Raw genomic sequence first — 24,219 nt, forward strand, 5'->3', positions numbered from 1 at the left:
TTTCTCAAATCTCACTTTTTTCTGTCACTTCTTTTCTTTCTTTTCTCTCTTTTTTTTATTTTCTTTCTTTCTAAACAACACAATCAGATCTGAACACAACTACAGCGATGAACTTGATGCAAAAATAAAAGATGAAACACATGCAAGGAAAACAACAACGAGATCGCAGCACCAACGAGGCTTGGATTTATTTTTGGTGGGGCTTTTGGACTCTAGGACAGGAAATAAAACACTAGAACTTCAGATCTAAAGGGATTGAAACAAGATAATTATGATAACAGATCCTACCGTGTAAACGAAAGCTCTGATACCAAGATGATAGGCACAACCCGTTTGAAGGAGTTGATGCCCAAGGGTGGCTCGATCTTCACGTCGTAGGATCGAATCGGGAGGGGATAACTTGCTACAAGCAACTGGGGTTACTAGCTTTAACCTGCCAAAGTTGGAAAGCAAATTTGATTTAGCTTCTGTTGGTATACCCCTCTTGTCATGTCTCTTCTCCAGGTGGGTGGTAGCACAGCCGAAAGGCAGAGGAAAAATGTGCATTGGAAACACTTCTAACTTGTTTCTTCACTTGGTTTCTTCAAGAGCTCATAGGTTGATGGATTTCCTCAGTAGTGTATCCGAGTTCAACCAACAACAATGAAGACGAAAGAATAGCCATATCACTAAAGTTGTGAGATAAACTTAAGTTAGCGTTCACCTGATCGCTTATTAGTTTGGCACGACTTCGTGTGATAGGTCCATTGATTGTTGGTGTAGTGTCGATGGCTAGGATGTCCTCATCAATTGCACTCGGCTTATATACAAGCACGCGGCAAACGTTGGCTCTCCCTAGTGAATCGTAGACATTTGATTAAGATTTCTCATCTTTTGCATTTGCTTGTGTTTTGCACAAATCTCAACAATTTGATTCGTGGACTTAGATTAGATATAGTAGTTATTTCTCGTGCAGTTTTAGAAATAGCAAAATAAGTAAGCAACGGCCGGATGCAAAAACCGTCGCCCACTCAAAAGTTTCAAAAGTGCCGTTCTCTCCGAAACCCCAAACCCGAGGACGTCCCAAACCCAACCCCAAACCACTGTTCTGACATCCATTTTCTAAACCCTGCTAGGTTAGGGTTTGACACCTCAACCTGCCATCCCATGGCGACCTCGCCGGCGGCGGGCGCAGCGATCCTCGGCACGCTGAACGACTTCACGTCGCAGAAGAATTGGGACAAGTTCTTCGCCATCCGCGGCGTCGGCGACAGCTTCGAGTGGTACGCTGAGTGGCCGCAAATCCAGGCCCCGCTCCTGTCGCTCCTTCTCGAGGAGGAGGGGGCGGATATCCTGGTACCTGGATGTGGGAGCTCGGCGCTCTCGGAGCAGCTCTACGACCTAGGGTTCCGCCGCATCACCAACGTCGACTTCTCCCGCGTTATCGTGGCCGACATGCTCCGTCGACACGCCCGCGTGCGCCCCGAGATGCGGTGGCGCGTCATGGACATGACTAACATGCAGGTGCGGCCTCTCGTGGCATGAATTGTGGTTGCGTGGTGCTAATTTAGATGATGCTGGATTTTGTGTGGGTCGTCGGATGAGTTTTTTTTTGTGTGTTGTTGGGGACTTGGATTAATGCGGTTTCTTCTAGCTGAAATATCGGCGCTATTCAAACTTGAGTTTTGAATTTCGAGCATGGTGATTGTGCTGGAGGTAGGATCAAAGTTTATGCTCTGCAAATTTCAATGCTCGATTGGACCTGATGGGTGCAATGGAAGATGATATTAGCTACTGAATGAAGAAGAGACACACCTCTCTTTTTGTACAAACATCAGTACTATAACTAGAATGAGAACTGCTTATAGAACAGGTTGGTTTGGGATTTGTCGGTGCATAGTTTTGTAACTGAATAGATTTGTTGTCAGTTGTCACTCCGAGACAGCTTCCAGACGATACTTTTCTGGGACATGATAGATCAAACTAACTACAAAATTTATGTATTTTATTGAGATTCTGAATGGCCTTGATATCGGGTACCTGCTTGGTTATGATTGTGATTCCTCATTTCCTCTTAACATGTGCAGTGAACTAAGTCACTGACAATATTTTTGGTTACACATAGGGCATCCACAATGGTAGTCAATATTGACTCCCCACATCATTTAGAGTCGACAGTAAAATAAGAGTTGACATTGGTCGTGTCTTTAAACCGACTCTAGATGTTTTGTTAGCATTAAATGCGATGGTGTACAATGGTAAAAGGGGCAGGGCAGACTCTTAGTTGACTCTTGGCGAAGAGTCTGACTCTCCAGGAAGAGTCAATTCTCTTCTCTCTCATACTTCTCTTTCCTCCGCATCAACAAACTTCAAATAAGGGTTGACCTTTGCAGTTGCCCTTAAAAAATCTACTCCCTCCGTCCCATATTAAGTGACTCAAATTTGCCAAATACGGATGTATCTATGTCTAAAAAGCGTCTAGATACATGTAATAGAAAGTCACTTAATATGGGACGGAGGGAGTATTGCCTTACGTTCTCATTTGCCCTTGCCATCTTTGGAAGGATTGCCACAGGGTTATGAATTTTAGTACCTTGTGCTTTCGTTCTTTAGGTGGAAACAACCTGACATCTCAAATTTACAGTTTCCAGATGAGTCATTTGATTTCATACTTGATAAGGGAGGATTGGATGCTCTTATGGAGCCAGAGGTTGGCATGGAACTGGGGATGAAGTATCTAAATGAGGTATTTTGGTTTTGCGTTTTTCTTAAATACTCCTGTTTAATTGTCGTAATCTAGTGGACTTGATGGAAAATGCTATTTTCTTCAATTTATGTCTGACTAAGCAACTAAGCAAGCACGTTTCACAGGCCAAGAGGGTTTTGAAATCTGGTGGGAAGTTTGTGTGCTTTACTCTAGCAGAATCCCATGTTTTAGGTGAGCTTCTATCATTATTGAGAATGGAATACTTGGCAGCTACCACCTTGTACCTTTGCCATTGTTTGCTTTTAGTTTTACATATGCACATGTTTGATTTTGAGCTAATATAGTTCCAAATTTTCAGTTACACTTCTTTTACTTGTTCTATTCTTCTATGAGCGGTATTATTGACCCTTCTCACATTTCTGGACAAATTTGGCCATTGAGTTTTAACTATATATTATTAGTACAAATAGAAGGTTGTGTGATTACAGGAGTACCTTTTTTAAAAGCCAATTTAGTGATATACTGGTATTATATGAGTTATGTCCCATAGGTATCCAATTAGGATGTTATGTGGCCATGTGGGGCAACTGGAAATTAGGAGGTGTGAATCCAGCTTAGAGTGCAGCCAACCTCAATCAATAACCAGCCCTCAGGCATTGCATCAGTAATGCAGCAGATAGGAGTTATCAGGGGTTGAGCACGCAGGCAGCAGTAGGTTATAAGGTTTCTTCATTACTAAACTATTTTGTTTCCCAAGACATAGCTGGCTCTAAGAGCCTGGTCATATTGTATGGAAGAAGGCAAGCACTCATTTAGTATTTCTTAAGAGTAGTTTAGCCTAGTTGTCCTGGAATGATATAATATTGTTCCAGTATCTGCATATAGCTACTTCTGCGGATATTGCAGTCAAATTTCAAGAAGTTCACATCAACTATAAAAGAACAGACGGGCTATTTTCTATGCAATTAACCAGTTAATATATTTTTATTTTTTTCACTTAACTTACACTTCTTCTTTCTACGTTCTATTTTGTAGCCCTACTTTTTTCTGAGTTCAGGTTTGGATGGGATATGAGTATTCAAGCTATAGCTGGCGAGCCCTCGAATAAGTCTGCCTTCCAGACCTTCATGGTGGTCATGGCAAAAGGGAAGATGGGTGTTGTACACACAATAAAATCACTACTGGATCAGTCTGCAAAATATTGTAACATGGCACAGGTACTATTATGTTCTTTGGATAAATACAAAATATAAATAATTAAGTTCCTCTCAGGACCCTTAAATTCTACTCTTCTATTCTATGTTGGCACTACAGGCAAAGGTTGTAATTCATGCTCTGCAAAATGAGAATAGAATCCGGGAGTCACACACTTCTGGTGGTGATATACTTTTCTCACTGCAAGATCTTCAGCTAGGAGCTATTGGAGATCTGAATGTTATTGTCCCAGGACGGAGGAGGCACTTAATTCTCGGTGAACAGGGAAGTTCACTGTATTGCTACAAGGCTGTTTTGCTGGATTCGAAGAATCAAACAGGAGCATTTGTATACCATTGCGGAGTTTTTATTGTGCCTAAGGTCTGTTACGTATTGTCAATTTACACCTGGTACCTTTTCAGTATTTTACTGTTTCTGTTTAACTGAAACCCCTAGCCATTCATTTCCTTCGTCTTGCAATAAACAAGTGGACTAACAAGATGCATTATCTGATTATCATGAGAAATTATACTTTGAAGCTAAGGCACAGTAGAAAATAGTTAATTTTCTTGAACAGATTTTCGTGGGTCCATTTGCTGCCTCGGCACTAAGTTTTTTCCTTTTGATTGAAGCCTTTAACCTATGCATTTTATGTCACTTTTATTATATGTGATCTTATTTGATGTGTTGGTTTTGTGTCAAATAGTTGACAGGGCACACATCAAGTTGCCTCAAACTATGATATGCACTAAATATAAACCTGTCGATGCCATACCATTCTATTTCCTTCTCTATCATGGTTGTAAATTTCTTATGTCGCTCTCATACTGCACCTTCCATTGAAGCATTACGATTGCTGGAGATATGGAAACCTATTTCAGAGCAATAAATAACGGTTACCCTAGTTTTTTTTTAAGTGAACACACAAACAAGCATTTGCAGATTTTTTCATTAAGCAGGGCAGCAGCAAAAATACAAGAGTTTGGCACCTAACCGAGATCTGCAAGGTCCCTAGTTACCCATAGTGGTTCGCACAACCGATAGTTGAAAGCCTGCTGGCAACGCTCCGCTTCAGCCTTGATTGTCGTTTGCCAAAGCCAATAGGTCCTTGCTTCTCCCCTTGAAAGACCCTTCTGCTGCGCTCCTGTCAAATAGACCATACATTGAGGGCAACCAACGAGTTAAACTCCCTTTAGCGCTTCGGGGTGGTTTATGCGCAGTCAGTCACCAGTCCTCTAAAGAGTTCGCTACCGCAGGGATATCCAAACTGGGACCAGGTCAGTCAGAGGAAAACACGACGCTTTAAAGGCGTGCGGGTCCAGGCAGGGGGGTGGGGGGGAGTGGTGGACCTTGGTTTGGTCCTGCCGGGCGTGTAGTGCATTGAGTTGTAACCGTGGCTGTAGCCCTTTTTTGGTCTTGTACATAATTTTCTCTTCAATCAATCCACCGAGAAGCAAGCTTTGTGTTTTCTCGAAAAAAAAGGCATGCGGGTCTTCCAGACGGTTTTGTGGCAGGGGAAGGTGGTGCCACCGAACAAGAAAGCTTTGTATGCCAACTGCGCTGAGTATGTCCAATCTGTGGACCAGCACCCGATCACCACATTCTCCTGGCCAACCATGAGAGCAGGTCAGTCACACGGCCCGACACAGAAATGTATTTTATATATGGTAGGGACCGTGAGCGTGCTGGTGATGTCGCAGACCCAGGCAAGCCCTTCCAATGCTTGAGCCACCGTCCTAGATGCACAAACCTTGGGAGAACTTGCTAGCATTAGTTTCTGGCCCAATGCAGCAGCAAACACTCCAGCAGCTCATTGACCGGCTCGAGGTGCGACTTTTATGTGGGAGAAACAGACCACCATGTCATCGGCATAGTGCAACATGTGGTACCAAATGTCTCTGTGGTCCAGCGGCTGGAGGTTGCTGGAGGAGTCCACTCTCTGAAACATGGTATTGAGCACCTCTATTGTGAGGATGAAAAACATAGGGGACATTATTACCCTAGATTTAATTTACTCCTGCTAAGGTTTTTAATCTACTTTATCTCACATTCTCATTATTTATTTATTGCTGTCATGATTTTTTCCACTGCACAAAGTAATGTTGCCAACTAGGTTTCACTGAACGGCAGTAACTTTCACAGAATGTCCATCAGTCCTTCCAGTACTGTACCCAACAATGTAGAAAAAAAACTCAAATAGTTCATCTGTCCATTCATGATTGCTAATGAACACCTTCTTTCAGGCCCGAGCTCAGGAATGGTTATTTGCTTCAGAGGAAGGGCAGTGGCATGTTGTTGAAAGTGCAAAAGCTGCTCGTCTAATCATGGTACAGTTATGAATGCAAACCGCGTGTTGATCATTTAGATATCTAGGATTATGTGTCTGCATTTTCGTGGCTTATATTTGTGCTATTTTAGGTATTTTTGGATAGAAGACACATGGATTCTGACATTGATGTTATTAAGGTGATGTTTCTTGAATTACACAACTGTATGATTGCCTAAGGATCTTATGTTAATGTATGTTCTGTCTGTCTTAACATTCATAATTTTTGCTATTGTCAGAAGGATTTATCTCCTCTTGTTAAGGATCTAGAACCTGAATATCCTGAAGAGGCAGACCCTATACCGTAGGTGTCAATGTTCCTTTCTGATTTTTTTCAGCATTAACTACTGCGAGCATGCATTTATCATGTTCAAAATGAAGACAACAAATTACTGAGCCAAACTTTGAAATAACGCGTCCGGACAAAATAGTGTTTTCCATTGACCAGTAGAAAAGTTGTTGTTATTTTAATAATATATTCTGCTTATGGAAAATTAGTTTGATGTGTTTATTCTGCTCATGCTCTTATTTAGGATATATATTATCATCAATATTATTCTATCAAATATATGTATTATAGCAACCATAGGCAAATTTAGTGTTATAGTTGTTACTGCTCACAAATTAACATCTCCTTAGTTCTTGGATATTCCTTTGTTCTTGTGCTAACTACATGTATGCATTGAAATTTCCCCCTATTTTCCATTGCCTTACTTTTGCAGACATCAACCGGTTTCCTCTCAAATAAAAAAAACCCTGCATATATTCTCAAGAAAAGGAGCCAAATATTAATAGCTATATTTAATGATTTGTCCTCATTCAAATTACAAAGTGTATCAGTATATTTGAACTACTCCCCCCGATCCATAAAAAGTGTCACCCACTTAGTACAAAATTTGTACTAACTTGGTACAAAATGGGCGACACTTTTTATGGATCGGATGGAGTATTAGTTATTATAGATGTGTTTAGTGTATTGGTATTAAACAGTGGGGGGCTTCTTACGTGAACTTTCTTTAATGCTATAAGACACGATAGGAAGAAGTGACTAAACCATTACCATATAAATAAGTATTAACATAACAAAATGGAAAACTATATAGTTTTATAAGGCATTGTATGATGATAGTAGTGAAAATATTTCAAACTAATCTTATATTGTAAGGGCATTTCACAAAGTGTAACAAGAAATAAAGCTCCAAATCAACATAAAGGAGACAGAATGGGCAAGGTAGGCGCTTGTTTCGTGGAGTGAATGATGTGATAGTCTATGTTCTATTATTTTAACTCGAAGAGGTTCATTTTTCAACCCTAAAACTCTGTTGGAAGTTCACTGATAAAGTTCAAGGTTGAAAAGTGGACTCTTGTCTTTTATTTTATTTTTCATCTAATTGGTTATCTATTGTTGCCAATATAAATGGTGCAATTCTGTTCTGTATAAGTAGAATGTGTTAGATTCTATCCTGCAGTTTGAATATCCCATTGTGCATTGCACTGCTACACAACATTTCAATATCCCATTGTGCATTGACCACTTCTTAACTTGTTTACTTTTTCTCAATTGGCTTTATTCTAACTATTTATCACAAACTTTTTTTTTTACTTTGATGTTTGATCGTGTGGCATTGGTGCATCAACACCTATGCAGGTTCATGATGGCTAGCGATGGTGTCAAGCAAAGAGATATTCTGCATGAGGTATTATTGATGTCTAATTTTTCTGGAGACCTATTCCGGCAATAATGATGTTTGCCCTTTTCCCTTGGGGCCAACATTCATAAAACTAGCATAATTTATATTTGGAAAAGGTCCATTATGTAATTTGGTTGAATCCAAAAACTATAAGACCAAGTATTTGTGACCCCCAACATTCATACCGGATCACTTTGGACTCTAATGTGGGTGAGGGCCATTTTATTGATGTGGCATATGATGCAGGTCAGCAGGTGCTTTGGTTGAAGGGTCACATACGTGACTGGCATCATGTTTTTTTTATATATGAGGAAGATATAATGTTTTGTGTTTAACCAGGACTGCATTGGCTGCTTGTCATTCGAAAGCTTCATAGTTCTAGCGTTAGTGTTACTGTCCAACTCCCAGTTAAAATGAAAAAAAAACATCTTGTTCAGTTGTTGCTTGATGGGATGTTTAGTTTCTCCTTTATTCATCAAATAGGAAAATGACTTTAGCTTTAGAAACTAATTGATACATCGAATAGCTGTATCTTATCCTAGGAAGCTAAGTAATGTTTCGAATGACATCTCCAGAGCTGACAGCTGATTCTAAGCCTGCGGTTTCCTATAATCTGGTATCTGCTTCTTCTGGGAAATTATATTACTGACAACGAAGCCTCCCAAATCTTGGTTGTGGGAACCACTACCCTGATGCTGTGCAAAGAGTGCCATGCAGTCATGCACAGGGCCAGTGTTGTACCCCCAGGATTAGGAAGGTTCTATCTTGTCAATCGAGCTATTATGTTTCCCAAATGTTTGTTTGGTTTGCCAGGCTATGGATCCATTATTTGGAATATCAATTAGCTTCTGCATATATGGTTAGTTTTCTACTATTTCGTACACTTTGTGAGGATAGGTATCATAGAAGTGTGACATGCAACCAAAAAGGATGAACTAGTCAGTTGGGTTTGTCTTCCTCTCATAGTGCCCCATCCACTTCAAGCTGGTATTGCATGGTAACTGTTCCCAAGAACCAAGGTTATGCTACCTTTCTGCTATTCCCAAGAACCAAGGTTATGCTACCTTTCTGCCTATGAAATGCTATTAGCCCCTTCTGTGTTCTTCAACTGTGATGGTGATGTTAATCTAGCTGGTCTTCCTAGGACACTGGATGGAGTAAAGTACACTAGAATAAGGTTATTATCACTTGGGTCTATTGAATTATCTGTCCTTCTAGCTGCTGTTAATTTGGCTATCAGTAAATTTTCATCGTTGATCAGGAAGAATTATCTGATAATTTTTCTTTCAGAATATATCCTAATAAACAAATGTCAAGTCCCCCAAAAACGCCAGGCCCTTTATCTTGGTCCTTCCTGCAATGAAATAGAAAGATTGATGTTTGGACATTATCAATTGGTGGATGGCTTCATTCACTTTTCGATTTAGAGTTTGACATGCATTTGACTTTCTGGATAGATGGGACTATAGTCATAAGGAAACGACTGCAATCTGCCAACTAAAGGTTACTTCAAAAAACCTACTACCACATCTCAGGTCTGAACAGGATGGTACACAACTTATGGGTCCATAATACATCTATAAGATTTTATTTGAATTTCTCAAGGCCTCCTGGTTCACTAATTTGTTCTAATATCTGATCGCTGTTGAGTTCCACGCATTCAATAGTTTCCCAGCTGACCTCCTTTTGTTGCATTTTGAAGGTAACATCAGAAATAACTGGTCCTATGGTTGTGGAAGATGTTGTTTATGAAAGTGTTGATGGAGACCAAAGTTGCATGTCTGAAAAAATGTTCCGGCGACTTGTCTTTAAAAGAAGTTCTGGCTTGGTGCAATCTGAAGCATTGTTAATCAGAGAATCCCCCAGTGATGAGACAGATAATAAGAACAAAAAATCATCTACAGCATCAAAAAAGAAAAGGAGCCACAAAAAAGGTCTCACTGGTATTAGTCATTTTTAATGTTAATTGAAATGTCAATGTTAGTTTTATGGTGTGATTGTTTGCTTTCCTTGTTCGAAAGAATAATATATGCCCTTTTTATGGGTTTTGTTTGAGCTGATTTTTTTTCTGCATTGGACCTCTTATTGATTTTCAGGTCTCACGTATTCTGATAGTTGTGTTGCAGAGTTTCTATTTTATACTCCCTCCGATCCATATTAATTGTCTCAAATTTGCTCAAATATGGATGTATCTATGCTTAAAAAGCGTCTAGATACATGTAATATTTTGACAATTAATATGGATCGGAGGGAGTACATATGAGTTTCTATTTTATAGTCAAAACATTCTATTTTCTACATATACGCTCTTTCATTTCAAACATAGTTGATTTTTAGATTTCATGGAGAAAGCATTTCATGCATGGCATTATTCTATATGAATTGCACTCTGAATTCTTTTCAATTGGTGTAAGCCTGTAACTTTTTTGTTCAGCTACTTGCAAATGAACTTTCAGACATGCAACCATTCTTGAAATTTGAAATTTCATATTCATCTGATACTGGTTGATGTATTATCTGCCTAATTTGTTGTGAGTTTCAAAAAAATTTAGACGAAGTGATTGTAAACCTTTCAAAAATGCAGACTATCTATAAATAGTGCAAGTTGATCCTACACGCTGTTCCTAACTGAGGTAGAAGCATTACTTGATGACTTGATATACCTATCCGCTACCTCCTTTGGCCTATTAATTGATAGAAGAAATGACTATTGACTAGTTCTCCACTTCTCTGGCTCTCAATAACAGGTGAACAACTCCTGACTTGGGAGCAGTTTAATGTTCAATTTTTCAAAGAATAAATAGTACTGTACTAAATTTGGTTGGGAACCATTCATATTCAAATTTTACCTGTAATTTATACAAATCAAACTGGCCAGCGTAAAATTGGTTTCTTCTGTAACAGGTTGAAACTGATACCATCAATATTGGACTTCCTATGAATCTGGAATATAAAACCCTAGTTGGATAACGAGTTGTTACCTTACTTTATCATATTTCTACACCTTTTAATGTTATTGATCTTTGCCAATGCAATAATGAAATAAAATTATGTACAGCTATGGGTCTTATCTTCTCTAACTTATAAGCCCGTCGGTTTGCCTTTGTATTATGATATATGTAGGATCCAAGAGCAGTCTGAGGATCGATCACAGCTATCTTGGTAGCTCTTATCACAGTAGTATCATATGCGGGCTTTCTTTAATTGCATCTGCTCTGAGTAATGCTGCTTCATCTGGAGAAAAAGTAAGTACTATGATATCATTATGCGTTAACAACATAACTTTAAGAGTAAGAATCTAAAATTCTATGGTTTGTATTGTATGGATAACTGATGTTCAATGCCTGGACCTCTGTAGTACCCTTACCATTTTTCCATTACAGCATTAATTTCAATGTGTGATACTAATATACTGCAATTTATTTTGTAGGTCAGCACCACCATTGTAGGTCTTGGTGCAGGGTGTTTACCAATGTTTCTTCGTGGATGTCTCCCTTATTTAGATATTGAGGTAAATGGAAACATTTGCTATTTTTTATTGACTGTTTGAATTGGGTAATCATGCTTCTCAAAATTTGCAGGTTGTTGAGTTGGACCCCATAATAGAAGAGGTAGCAAAGAAATATTTTGGCTTTTCAATGGATGAGCAATTGAAGGTGACTTCTGTACTATAAAAATAACAATTAGAGGCGTGCTTGGTGTACTTAGTGCTATACATAATATCCATAAGACCATAAACACATACTCCTACATAGCAAGGTCTATTGCAACTGCTATTGTGTTAAATTCTTTTGATTGTGATATTCATTTTGGCTCTCTATGTAACACCAAGCAAACACAAGTACACAACACAAAGAGCACTTTCACAAGTAACATTCTCTATTAACAAAGCCTGATGGATGTTCTTTGTTCCTTGTACTCAAAGTAATATTGTACTGCATTCCTCTAGGAATTCAGGTTTATGAGTTTTGTAGTACAACACTAGCTACTAAGCATGTACGGAGTAGTAATCATCAATGATGAGTTTCTTTCAGAATTCAGAATTCAGAATTCTCTTTCAACTCTTAAACTTCTCTATCTTTCTTAAGAGTTGTGTTCAGTGTTGGTTTGTTCCCCTTTGTTTGTTATATTCAGATAATGTGCTATCTGTAGCATTGAGCTTTATTACAATTTTTCCTTCACTTGTATTAGGTGCATTTGGGGGATGGAATCAGATTCATAGAAGAAAAGGCTGTTCCAGACCATAGTGCTCTAACCCATTCTGTACCAAATGGCAAAGACAGCAATGCAGTTAGAATTCTTATTGTTGATGTTGATTCATCTGACCTAAGGTATATTGTCTAACTTTTCCATGTCGTCATTTACCGTTCCATTGCTGTTCTTTTGTCAAACAGCTTCATGTAAATAGACTCTGAGTTTGAAGTCCATGGCTACAGTTCTGGGTTGTCTTGCCCACCAGCAAACTTTGTGGAAGATCATTTCCTTACGTCAGCAAAAAAGTTCCTTTCAGCTGGGGGCCTATTTGTCATCAATTTAGTCGTTCGGTCATCTACAGTCAGGGAAATGGTCGTTTCACGACTGAAAGCGGTAAGATGGGTCTGGGAAGGCATATATTTAAGTGGAACTATTATTATTAACAATTTTCTTGTCTAGGTCTTTGAGCACCTGTACTCACTTCAACTGGAAGAAGACGTGAATGAAGTTCTGTTTGCGTCCTCGAGTGAAAGATATTTGGAGATCGATCACCTGGATGGGGCTGCAACCAAACTGAAGGCTATGCTGAAATTCCCTGTGGACTTAGAATCGGATATACAGAATTTGCAGAAGCTGCAGTAGCGTAGGCGTGTGTTGTTGAAAGCACCATCCATTTGTACTAGGCATAGTCGGTAAACGGGTGTTGTTTTTATTTGCAACAAAAGGTAGGACTAAAAAGGAGGTATAGATCCATTTTTTACGTTGTATTTTGTTGCCAAAATTGGTAATAGTAAAGCAATGTGCAATCTGCGGGAACGTACTTCTTACTGTACGCAGTTCTCAGACAGATTGGCATTACAGCTTACAATACGGCGACCCAGCTGGCCAGCTGTAATTTCATGCCTGCCAGCTGTTTACTGGTCTTACCAGTGCCCATGGTGGTCGAACGAGGGAGAAAAGCACCGGTTTCATCAAACTTTGGTCAAACTTACCAATTTTTTGTTATTTTCTTCACGAAATTCAGGCCTATCTGATTTTGAGGGTTTTGAAAGGCAGGGAGTAGGGGAAAAACAGGAATGGCAGGGTTTTGAAAATAAAGGAATATGGAAAGCACATAAATGGATAGGATTGCAAATGCAAAATAGAGGATTGAGAACACAGAAATGCACGAGTACGTTCAATGTTGGTGCACGTAAGCCATAGCTGTACCACGAGACAATACACACACCCTCCGTTTGTGAGCTTAAATATTCCAACTTTTCATCTCCAAGTTTCCAGTGCAAGTATAGTCGTAATAGATTATGGGTCTTTTTGATTCGCAGGATTTCTTTTTTTTTTAACGTTTTTTTTCTAAGACACATCAATAGGAGAAACACATGACTAGCGTGAATCCCACGTGATCAAATTAGAGGTGGATATAATTTTTCAATATTGGACGGACAAATACATTGCGGTTCAATTTTTTTTAATGATATTTCCTCCGATCCATATCAAGTGTAATTGATTTAGTACAACTTTATACTAAATCAACGACACTTGTTATGAATCAGTGGAAGTAATTTCTACTAATAATAAAGAATTTAAAAAATTAGTGGGTGTGGCTTGCCCCACCCAAATACCTGGCTAGGTCCGCCACGGATCAAAATACTACATAAACTATAATTTGGCACACCATAGGAGAACAAAGGAATACTAAGAAGAAGAAAAATTCCTAAAGATTATATTCATGTGAATTCAAAGAACCTACAAAGAAATTTTTCTTCAAGACTCAAATCCTCCAAAAATCTTATGAATCTCCTTTGAACCAAAGGAGCCGTAAAGAAACAATGCCGTCAGCAAGCAAAGCATGACTGATCATAATACTTAAATCTCACTATAGTCAAACCGAAATGGTCAGAACTAATATAACGTCGGCATATGAACAGGCTTTGGTCTGGTCTCATGACTTGATTACGAGAAGACGAGAGAATTAAAGGACTTCTCGAGAAATTAACAAGTCTAGTAGAACCAGCTGTTGCCACGCCAAACTGATCAGGTGTTGGTGGCGACTGTTTTGACAGATTCTGTCCACGAAGAAACGGTTAATGGCGGGAGAGTTGGCATAAAACTGAGGATTAAGTTTTTTTTAAACACAGTACAAACGCAGATGCTGACAACACGCGCATACACTCACCCTTATGAACGCACACACGCACAACCTACCCCTATGAGCACCTCCGCTGACGACTCGTTGTTGACGGGTACGTCACCTACTACTGAAAGAATAGTGCCGGTTAAATACTAAAATAATGCAGGAAAATGTGACACCAATGTCAAGTTTAAAACTTAAATCTGGGTGGGCTGGTTCCACCACAAAGAACCAGACCACCTGAGTTAGGCTCAGTTCACAAAAACTGAGGATTAAGTTGACGGCAGAACTGCACAAGAACAGGTGAATGTCTTATAATTTTTTGAAATCAAATTCAAGATATTCATTTCCCATGTGTTACTTCGTTTTCAGTTCTGTTCAAGATTTTGAAGCCAAATTCTCATGATGTGGAAAAAACACTATAGGACATTTGCAGGGTAGATCTAAACAAGATCATGACTACCTCGTGACACCTAACTTGGATCTAGATGGACATTTGGTAAGCGCATGCATGCATGGTCGTTCAAAGTTTGAAAACACGGTCAACAATACATCAGCATATTCCAAGACCAGATTCATATATGTGCATGCATGCATGGTCAGCGCCTCAGCGAGTCTAGACAAAACAGCTGATCTCTTTCTCCATGACCATTTGGTCCTGCGAAAGAAGCGCACGCGCACACACTACTGTGTATACCCCGCTGGCGACTTTGACCAGCCTATGTACATTTTTTTTTAAGACATAAGAAGGAAAGAGTTAATTACAGAGCTACAGCTAGGCAATTACAAGATCAAACACCACGACTAAAGCTAGAAACCCGCACAGCCGGCGGTCTTCCAAGAGAGGAGCTCGTAGTGGGAGATGTCATAGAGTCTGATTACCGAGTTTTGCTTGGAATGAAAGACCCTTTGATTTTGCTCAAACCAAATTTGCCACCAGCCAAGCATGATAGCAGTTCTCGGCCGGGTGCGATGTTTGGCGGACTGGCAATGAAGATCTTCATCAGTCCACCAATCGAGAATGGAACGCTCGGCTAGGTGAGGAGGCACAAGAATTTGAACATTCAACTTGGATAGTAAGGCATCCTAGAATTGAGAGGCAAAGGAGCATTGCATAAAGAAGTGTCTGGCAGTCTCCGGCGTGGTGCGACATAGTTGACAGATCGGATTGTGAGGAATACCTTTGATGGCCAATCTATCCGCTGTGAGGCATCTTTCAAGGGCGACAATCCATGCAAAGAATTTTATCTTACCCAGGATTTGGGTTTTCCATATTAGGGGGGGCAGCACCGCAAGAAGTTCTTCCAAGAAACTGAGCACGATAAGCTGATCCAGCTGAATACAGACCCGATGGGTGAAATTTCCAAGTTATAGAGTCCTCGATGTCACAAAGAGAGATATTTTGCCGGATGCTCCAAAGAAGGATGAATTGAAGGAGGATCTCATGCGTCGGCTGTCTTTTGATATTGTGAATCCAAGTATGGTTAGCAAGAGCCTCTTTAATGGAAATTTCTTTTGCCCGGGAGTGCATGAACAGGGCTGCCCTTGAAACCAAGGATCTCTCCAAAAAGAGCAGAGAGAACCATTTCCAATGTTGAAAGAGGTGGCAGCATGGAATAGAGCCAAAGTGCACTGGTCTTTAGCAAGATGCAAGACAAACTCTTTGTTAGGACCACCCCAAGCGCTGAACAACCATCTAACCCGGAGCGCTCTGCCTTGACACGCAAGATCAGGAATGCCGAGGCCTCCAACTTCCTTTGGCGCACAAACTTTTTGCCAGGCGACAAGGCTTTTCGCTCCGACCGGCTGATCCGTACCAGCCCATAGGAAGGAGCGACGCAACTTGTCAATTTGCTTGATCACCCACACAGATTGCTTGATGGCCACCATTTGATAAGATGGCAACGCTGAGAGGACGGAGTTAATAAGAATTAGACGGCCTGCTTTAGAAATGAATTTACCTTGCCAACTAGCAAGTTTCTTGGCGACCTTGTCAATGATATCTTGGAAGTCTCCCTGCTTGAGCCTCGCAACAGCCAGCGGCATACCAACATAGGTGCAAGGGAAATCACCACGATCACAACCTAGAAAGTTGCTGGCCTGAGAGAGATCAGCGGCATCGCACTTGATGCCAAAGATTCTGCTTTTACTGAAATTAACGATGAGACCAGTAGCGTGCCCAAAGAGCTTGATGATTTCTGCAGTGGCATGCTGGTCATGACAGTTGGGATTTAAGAAAATCATGGCGTCATCAGCGTAGAGGGATACACGCTGGATCTGGCTACGGCGGCCGATTGGATGGAGGACGGCATTCTCCTCCGCAAGAGATAACAGACGAGCCAGACAATCCATGACAAAAACAAATAAGAGCGGCAATAACAGATCTCCTTGACGTAATCCTCGACAGTGACTGATTCTCCTCGAGAGAGATTGGTTGACCAAAATGCGAGATGATGACGTTCTGAGCAGCATGGCAATCCATTGAGTCCATCTCAATGGGAATCCTAGAAAGTTCAGCAACTTGATCAGGAACAGCCAAGCAACCGAATCAAAAGCTTTGGAAATGTCCAACTTTAACATGAGAGTAGAGTGGTTGTCGTGATGCAATTTTCTGATTGTAGATTGGACGAACATATAGTTATCATGGATGCATCGACCTTTTATGAAAGCACTCTGGCAGGGGGAGGTGAGTTGTGGCATGAAAGGGTGCAATCTCCTAGCCAAGGACTTAGTCGCCAACTTGGCGAAGCTATGAACAAGACTAATAGGCCGAAAGTCCTTCGGTTGAGAAGCTTCTTCAGTTTTAGGCAGCAGGACAATACTTGCAGAATTTAGCAACATCATATTCTGATCATTCATCGTCCAAAGTAAGTGCATGGCATTCATGATATCATCCCTGATTAAATTCCAGCAAACCTGAAAGAATTTGGCAGTGAATCCATCGGGGCCAGAACTTTCTCAGGGTGCATAGCGAATATGGTACTTTTGATTTCAGATTCAGAGAAAGTCCGGTCAAGTTGAAAGAGATCAATGCGAGGCAGCCTATGTACATTATGCATAGTTATATATGTAGGCATCATCGTGATCGCTGTGGACACTATACTTCTCAAAAAACACCGTAAGCATATCGACACATCCATTTTATGATATCTACTGGATCATGGTTGTGCGTGTTGTCATGTCTATCAGTTTTGACTATAGTGATATGAAGAACAAGTATCTGTGGATGCCGCGCCTGTCCATCTTTCACAAAGTTTTTGGCAATTCATGGGACACGAGACATGATTGTTATATTTGCAAAAACTGGCTCATGTTCTCGAAAACCAATTAAAATAGGTTTGAGTGCTTTTTTATTCATGTCCGTATTTTTTTGGTTAGTTAGTACCAACACTTTTGGGTATTAATGCTTCTCCTTTCTTTTCCCCCAATGCTTCGCTTTCTTTTTTTATCATCAACTTAATTATCGGCTTGATCGATCAGGAATTCTCAGCGAGTTGTCGATTTGATCAATTGGATTTTAGAGCAGTACAATTAAATTCGCCTCGACCTAGCTTGGTCCAGGTGGCCCAGACGGCCTGATTAGCAATAAGGCTTATTTTATTTTCTCCGAGAGCAGTTGCTCTATAGGACGAAGGCTCACAATCAGACGGCTAGTTTTCTCACGATCAAAATGGGGACAAGCAATAATTAAGCTAATTATGTGTGTGGGGGGGTGGGGATGGGGGGGGGAAGGTGGGGAATGATGCGCACAACTACATTTTATTGAATTATTAACAAGCTTGACAAAATGAATACGTCAAGCAAATGACCCAAGGTATACCTGGGCAAACCTCGGGCCGGGCTTCACAAAGCCCGACGGGAAAACCTCAGGCCCGAGCCCGGCCCGGCCCGGCCCGAAGCACAGAAAAATGACCATTTTAGCATTAAAATAAATATTTTCGGAATAAGTAAATGATTTTTTATACCTATTTTTAGCCATTCCGGTCTTTTTCAGCTTTCGGGCCGGGCTTGGGACTGGAAAGTGAGGCCCGATCCTGGCCCAGGACCTCGGGCTTCGGGCTCGACCATGAGCACCTCATCAGGTTCTTCTTCACCAGTTGCGACTGCAAGGTCGTCCGGTGAGTCAGGGTCGAGAGGTTTTTGCTCACCGTCAATTGGTGTTAACTTCTTGGGACTCGAAGTATTCTTTTCTTTGATAGATCTCTGGTGGATGATCTCTAGGAATACTCCGGACGGGATTGGGGAACGAGTCGAGCCGATGTTGGCCAGACTGTCTGCTTCGTCATTGCTGTTTCGGCCAATGTGACGCAGGTCGCATCCCTCGAACTGGCCTTCCAGTACATTGTAGAGATCGCGATAAGCAATCATGGAGTCGGAGATGGCGTCACACGACTTCTTCGTTTGCTGAACGACGAGGTATGAGTCGCCGTATATCATGAGCCTCGTGGCCCCGCAAGCTTTGGCCATGCGCATGCCGTGCAAGAGGGCCTCGTACTCAGCTTCATTGTTTGAAGGGTTGTGAAAATGCATCTGAAGCACATAGCGAAGTCTATCACCTTTGGGTGAAATAAGCACGACACCCGCGCCTGCACCTTCATGCCGCTTCGACCCATCGAAGTACATCGTCCATGAGCTTGACATGTCAGGCGGGCCCGGAGTCTGAGCCTCTGTCCACTCGGCGATGAAGTCAGGGAGCACTTGTGATTTGATCGACTTCCGCCGCTCGTAAGTTATGTTGCGAGCTGAGAGCTCGATTCCCCACTCGGCGACTCATTCGGTCGCTTCAAAGTTGTTCAAAATGTTGGCGAGAGGAGCCTCACTGACAACCACAACTGTGTGTTGCTGGAAATAGTGTCTTAACTTGCGTGCTATTAGGAAGACTCCATACGCAAGCTTTTGATAGTGGGGGTAACGTTGCTTTGTAGGCGAGAGGACCTCACTGATGTAATAGACTGGGCGCTGAACACCGTGGGTCTTGCCATCTTCGGCTCGCTCAACTACTATCATTGTGCTGACCACCTGAGTGGTGGCTGCGATGTATAATAGGAGCTGCTCATATTCTTGTGGGGTGACGAGGATCGGCGAGGTTGACAATAGGCGCTTCAAGTCTGGAAAAGCAGCACTGGCTTCTGGCGTCCACGTGAAGCCGTCCTTCTTCTTTTTCAGAAGATGGTAGAAGGGCAAGGCTTTCTCGTCGAGCCTACCGATGAATCGGCTCAAGGCCGCGAGTCGACCAGTGAGCTGCTGGAGCTCATGAATTTTAGTCGGCTCCTTCATGGTTAGGATGGCTCTGATTTTTGTCGGGTTTGCCTCGATGCCTCGAGCCGACAGAAAGTATCCAAGGAGTTGCCCGGCGGGTACCCCGAAGGTACACTTGGTCGGGTTCAACTTGATTTTGTACTTGTCCAAGTTGTCGAACGTCTCCAGGATGTCATCGAGAAGCGTTTCTTCTTTCTTCGTCTTTATGACTATATCATTGATGTAGACTTGGATGTTGTTCCCAATCTCAGGCTCAAGGCATGCCTGCATGCAGCGCTGATAGGTTACGCCTGCGTTTTTGAGCCCGAAGGGCATTGTTGTGTAACAGAAAACTCCATATGGAGTGATAAATGATGTCTTCTCCTCATCTTCGACCTTGTGTCGAATCTGGTTGTAGTCTGAATAGGCGTCCAGGAAGGACAGTCGATTGCAGCCGGCGGTTGAGTCGACGATCTGGTCAATCCGGGGCAAAGGGAAGTGATCCTTTGGGCAGTGCTTGTTAACCGATATGAAGTCGACGCACATACGCAACACTGTGGTATTCTTCTTGGGGACAAGGACGGGGTTTGCTACCCAGGTCGCTTGTTTTATCTCCCTGATGAACTTAGCTTCGAGGAGTCGTTTAACTTCTTCCCCGATGGCTTTGCGCTTTGGCTCCAAGAAATGCCACATGGGTTGTCGCACCGGCTTTTCGTTCTCGTCCACTTTAAGTGCATGCTCGGCTAATTCCCTGGGAATTCTTGGCATGTCTGCTGGCACCCAAGCAAAGATTTCCCAATGCTCACGGAGGAACTCGACGAGCATGCTCTCCTTTGCCGGAGGAAGGCTTGAAGATATGACAGCGGTCTTGCTAGAGTCGGTCGGATGGACATGAACCTCCTTTGTGTCCGCTTTCTTGTTGAACTCGGGCTGATGAGCCGGCTTCTTGGAGATTGGTGTTTGCTCTAAGCCAGTTGAGGCTTTTAGCTGCTCGAATTCTTCATGCATGCCGAAGGACTCGGAAATTGTGTGGAAATCTTTGTCACAGATGTCTGATCTCGTGAAATTTCCTGAAACGGTGATCACGCTGTTGGGCCTTGGCATTTTGAGCTTGAGATAAGCGTAATGCCGGATCGCCATGAAGCGAGCCAGCGCGACTCGGCTCAGTACCACGTGATACTGTGAAGGCCAGTCGACTACTTCGAAGTCGAGTCTTTCACGCCGAAAATTGTCGGGTGAGCTGAATACCACGTGTAGGCTGATTCTTCCAAGTGGCGTGGCTGCTTTGCCCGGTATAATGTTGTGGAAGGTTTTGTCCATTGCAGGAAGCTTTGTCATGGAATGGTTCATCCCGCGGAGGGTGTCAGCATAAATGAGATTGAGACCACTTCCGCCGTCGACAAATACTTTGTCCATCATGTACCCACCGATCTGGGCTTCGAGTACCAGAGCAGCGTGTCCAGTTCGTGGGACCCTGGGAGGGTGATCTTCTCGAGAGTAGCTGATTTGTGTTTCAGACCTATCAAGGTATTGTAGCACTGCTGGTGGCGTGGCCACGGCCATATGTACTTGTTGGGTTATTAGCTTCTGGACCCTGTTCGTTGGCCTGCTCTTCTGAATCATGCAGACGTGGCCTGCTAGGGCTGGATACAACTCGACAGCAGCAAGTGTTTGCTCTGAAGAGTGGTTCATTACCTCGACCAGGTTAGTCTGTAGTACGTGGGCCGATGAGGCTCCGATGGCCAGAGTCGCCGGTGACGTCATGACGGTTCTATTGGCGGGGTAACGGGGATAACTCATTTGTGAGTTTGTTTGCTGTGCTCTGGTAAGCTCGAGGTGTAACACCTTGAATCCTCCGCACTCCCGCAGGGGATGGCTAGGCTTGACATTGCCCTGTTCGTCTTTGTAAACATGGAACAGGCAAGAGGCCATCAACTGTTGAGAGAGCGTAAGTTGGCCTCCCTTGCGTCGCCACTAAGGTTTAGGCTCGCGGATTTCGCAGCTGCGGTCACCCTTGGGAAGTGGCTACGATGAAATCAGGCGAGGCTAGTTCTTCGTGCGTGCGACCCTTGCGTTTCCTTCGTCTCTCGAAGGCGCGATCTGCACTACTGGTTGGGGATCGACCTCGTTCATTGCAAACTGAGTCCTCTCAATCAGATATCCGATGGTAGAGGGTCGAACGCGACCCAATTCTTCTTTGAGCTCGATTCAGTGAAGACCTCGTTTGAATGCGTCTATGGCGCTTTCATCTGAGATTCTTCGGAGGCGTGCTTCGAGTTGGTCCATCGCTGGATATAGGACCGGATAGACTCTCCCTCACACTGAACGCACGACCGGAGTTGTTCGAGAGACACTGGCCGCTAATACGTGGCTTTGAAATTGCGCGTAAAAGCTTGTACCAGCTCGTCCCACGAAGTGAGCTCGCCGTCGCGCGAGCTGTTCAGCCAAGTGCGAGCTGGACCCCTGAGCTGAAGTTGAAGATACTGCATAGCGGTGGTTCGAGTTCCACGTTGGCATCGAATCCCGGTGAGGTAGTCCTCCAACCAGGTTCTGGGCTCCTGCGTGCCATCATATTTGATCAGGTCAGAAGGTGGCTTGAAATTCCTTGGCATCCTGGTTCGGCGAATCCGACGACTGAAGCAGGGCGCTCCACACGCTTCGTGGTCTGAATCAGGAGAGTCCTCCCTGTGGCCGGCTAGGCAGCTAGCGGCTCGACGAGGAGATTGACTCCTTCTGCGAGGGTTTTGCTCGCGCTCATTTTGACCCGAGTCGGGCAGTCGTCCATCATACTAAGGCTCGCCATCCTTATGAGGCAGGGCGGTCAGGTTTTGCTTGATACACGAAGCCTAATCCCTTAAGGATTTGCTCGCGGACGTGCCAGCGTGGGTCATTGTCAGGCAATGGGATTGACTGTAGATAAGTACTCGCAGCTCGGAGTGCCTCTTCAGTAATCCCAAGTGTCGCCTCGTTGCGATCATCTGCTGATAGGAAGCTTGAGGAGAGATCGCGAACCGCGTGTGTTCTATCTTCCTCGGGTAGTTTATAGAAACGGGACCCACGATGGGCGTTTCGAAGAGGGGGAGCGCTTCTGCCCAAAGTGTCGGATGACTCCGGTCGAGCCTTTATGGACGCTTGAAGTTCCTCCTCTATCCTCTTAAGTTTGTCAGCTTCGAGCTTCTGTTGCTTAACAAACTCTTCTTTTTCTTTGACCAAGTTGAAGCGGTTCCTGGCCAAGGAGTTCGCATATAATTCCAACTCTGCAGGAGTTGGATCATCCATGAGGACTCCTGATGTGGGTCGGGTGGCCCGATCTTTCGATGAGATTGATAACTCTCGATTTGGGGTAGGAGGTGACGTTGACGATCCGACTACGGCCTAGGAGGCAGTGCCTTAGCAATCGATACACCAACTCCAGGGGGTTATTGATCACGCGGGGGCACGATCAACCTGACCACGAAGGTCTTTGTTCCTGCAAGCAATCGAAGAACAAGCAAGAACAAGATAAATAGCGGATGCAATCTAAAATCGCGAGTATACTATATCAAACCAATGTCTCAACGAGACGATAAGTTGGAGTCTTGACGACGGTAAAACAGGTGGTCTAACCGACACACGCGATTACACGAAAGTAGCAAAGATGGCTAAACTTTATCTAATCAAAACCCAAGGCTCCTTAGGGGGGGCTCATGGGGTATATAAAGGAGGAAGGAGAGATATTTTCGTCCACCTTGAATAAGGAGTCCGAAATCCAACTCTATCTCTAACTTTCCTAACAAACTACAACTCTTTAGGAAACAGAAAAACAGATCCGTCAGCTTGTTTTGTCTGCCACGGTCAGCACGAGTCGAATCTCTTGATGGGGCCAGATCCGTTGGAAAGGTCTTGTAATTACCTTTCCAACAAGTACTTGTTTGCTTGATTTGGACTCCGGATGCGGCCTGGGTGATTAAAACAAATTCGGGCCTCCTGGCAGCTCGGACCCGAATCGGATTCAACTTTAATTCGTGATATCTTTCTCTAGCAAGCTCCGAATCATGTGCCGTTTGATTTGTTGGAAAGTACACTTGAAATCCTTCCCTCTCAGCTTTATGAATGCTTGATTCTTGTTGGCTCTCCCGTTCGCCTCCATCGTATCTCATCTTGACCTTGGACTTGAAAAGCTCGACAAGATGCCTACGTAATAAAACGAGACAAGATAGTAGTAGCTCCGCCTCTTCATAAATATGACAATGAAAAAAATTACTACTTGAATTCACCTGATTATAAATCTTGTCAAATATTATAGAATTGAGGGTACCAAAGGTCGTATCCATGGTTAGCATGTCCATATCAACTCCCGAGTCGAGGGCTGCTTGAACCAGCGACTTCTCCGCTGCTGGATGTCCACCTTGCGGATTTACGATCATATCCGCAGTCGAAGGAGTTGAGGTGACAGGGTTTGTCATGAAGAATTGGGTGATGGCACACTTGGGTGCAAGATCGCTTCTGTCATGGCAGCCTTCTTGTTCCGGATAGTCGCCAGCGTCGCTTGAGACGGGGCTTTCTGCACAACAAGGCGAATTGGCTTCGACCCTAGGGGAGTCTCGAGGGAGTCTTGCTCTCCGAGCGGTTCTGCCGAATCTGCCAGCGGGATCTTACCTGAAGGTGAAGGAGGAAGCGACTTCTCCCGAGTAGGAGCAGTCAAATCTGGTAGTCAAAGGATACCAGTTCGGTCGGCTCGAAGATGGAACTCCCCGAACACGAGATCCATGCCAGTAACAAG

General features: G+C 43.0%; 2 protein-coding genes and 1 long non-coding RNA gene across 4 annotated transcripts; 2 read left to right on the forward strand and 1 right to left on the reverse strand.

Moving 5' to 3' along the window:
• Positions 1–1,029: 1,029 nt before the first annotated feature.
• On the forward strand, positions 1,030–13,067 carry LOC100829351 (methyltransferase-like protein 13). 2 transcript variants are annotated; one of them, XM_003579544.4, is made up of 16 exons: positions 1,030–1,503; positions 2,624–2,725; positions 2,851–2,917; positions 3,722–3,903; positions 4,001–4,261; positions 6,124–6,207; positions 6,299–6,346; positions 6,446–6,510; positions 7,855–7,903; positions 9,600–9,840; positions 11,021–11,142; positions 11,328–11,408; positions 11,479–11,553; positions 12,089–12,228; positions 12,334–12,484; positions 12,551–13,067. In XM_003579544.4, the coding sequence occupies exons 1-16, from the start codon at positions 1,147–1,149 to the stop codon at positions 12,731–12,733; spliced, it is 2,208 nt and encodes a 735-aa protein (XP_003579592.1). In that variant the 5' UTR covers positions 1,030–1,146; the 3' UTR covers positions 12,734–13,067. The 2 variants fall into 2 exon arrangements, with proteins under 2 accessions (XP_003579592.1, XP_010239790.1); XM_010241488.3 differs by having other exon boundaries at positions 1,147–1,503; positions 9,600–9,831.
• LOC112269317 lies at positions 4,268–6,062 on the forward strand. The gene is made up of 2 exons (XR_002960975.1): positions 4,268–5,506; positions 5,581–6,062. It is a non-coding gene; the product is annotated as an uncharacterized LOC112269317 (long non-coding RNA).
• A 5,142-nt stretch (positions 13,068–18,209) lies between the features above and the next one.
• Positions 18,210–18,842, reverse strand: LOC104585552. Its single transcript, XM_010242475.1, has one exon. It carries the CDS (start codon positions 18,840–18,842, stop codon positions 18,210–18,212), a length of 633 nt encoding a protein of 210 aa, XP_010240777.1.
• Between the last annotated feature and the right edge of the window lie 5,377 nt (positions 18,843–24,219).

The sequence above is a fragment of the Brachypodium distachyon genome, chromosome 5 (genome assembly GCF_000005505.3).
Source record: "Brachypodium distachyon strain Bd21 chromosome 5, Brachypodium_distachyon_v3.0, whole genome shotgun sequence".
In the NCBI taxonomy this organism is placed as follows: Eukaryota; Viridiplantae; Streptophyta; class Magnoliopsida; order Poales; family Poaceae; genus Brachypodium; species Brachypodium distachyon.

Coding starts and splice junctions, on each gene's coding strand:
- LOC100829351 (XM_003579544.4), top strand. CDS start 1,147: ATGGCGACCTCGCCGGCGGCGGGCGCAGCGATCCTCGGCACGCTGAAC. Junction 1,504..2,623: donor TGGACATGACTAACATGCAG/GTGCGGCCTCTC, acceptor TCAAATTTACAG/TTTCCAGATGAGTCATTTGA. Junction 6,208..6,298: donor AAGCTGCTCGTCTAATCATG/GTACAGTTATGA, acceptor GTGCTATTTTAG/GTATTTTTGGATAGAAGACA.
- LOC104585552 (XM_010242475.1), bottom strand. CDS start 18,842: ATGTACTTCGATGGGTCGAAGCGGCATGAAGGTGCAGGCGCGGGTGTC.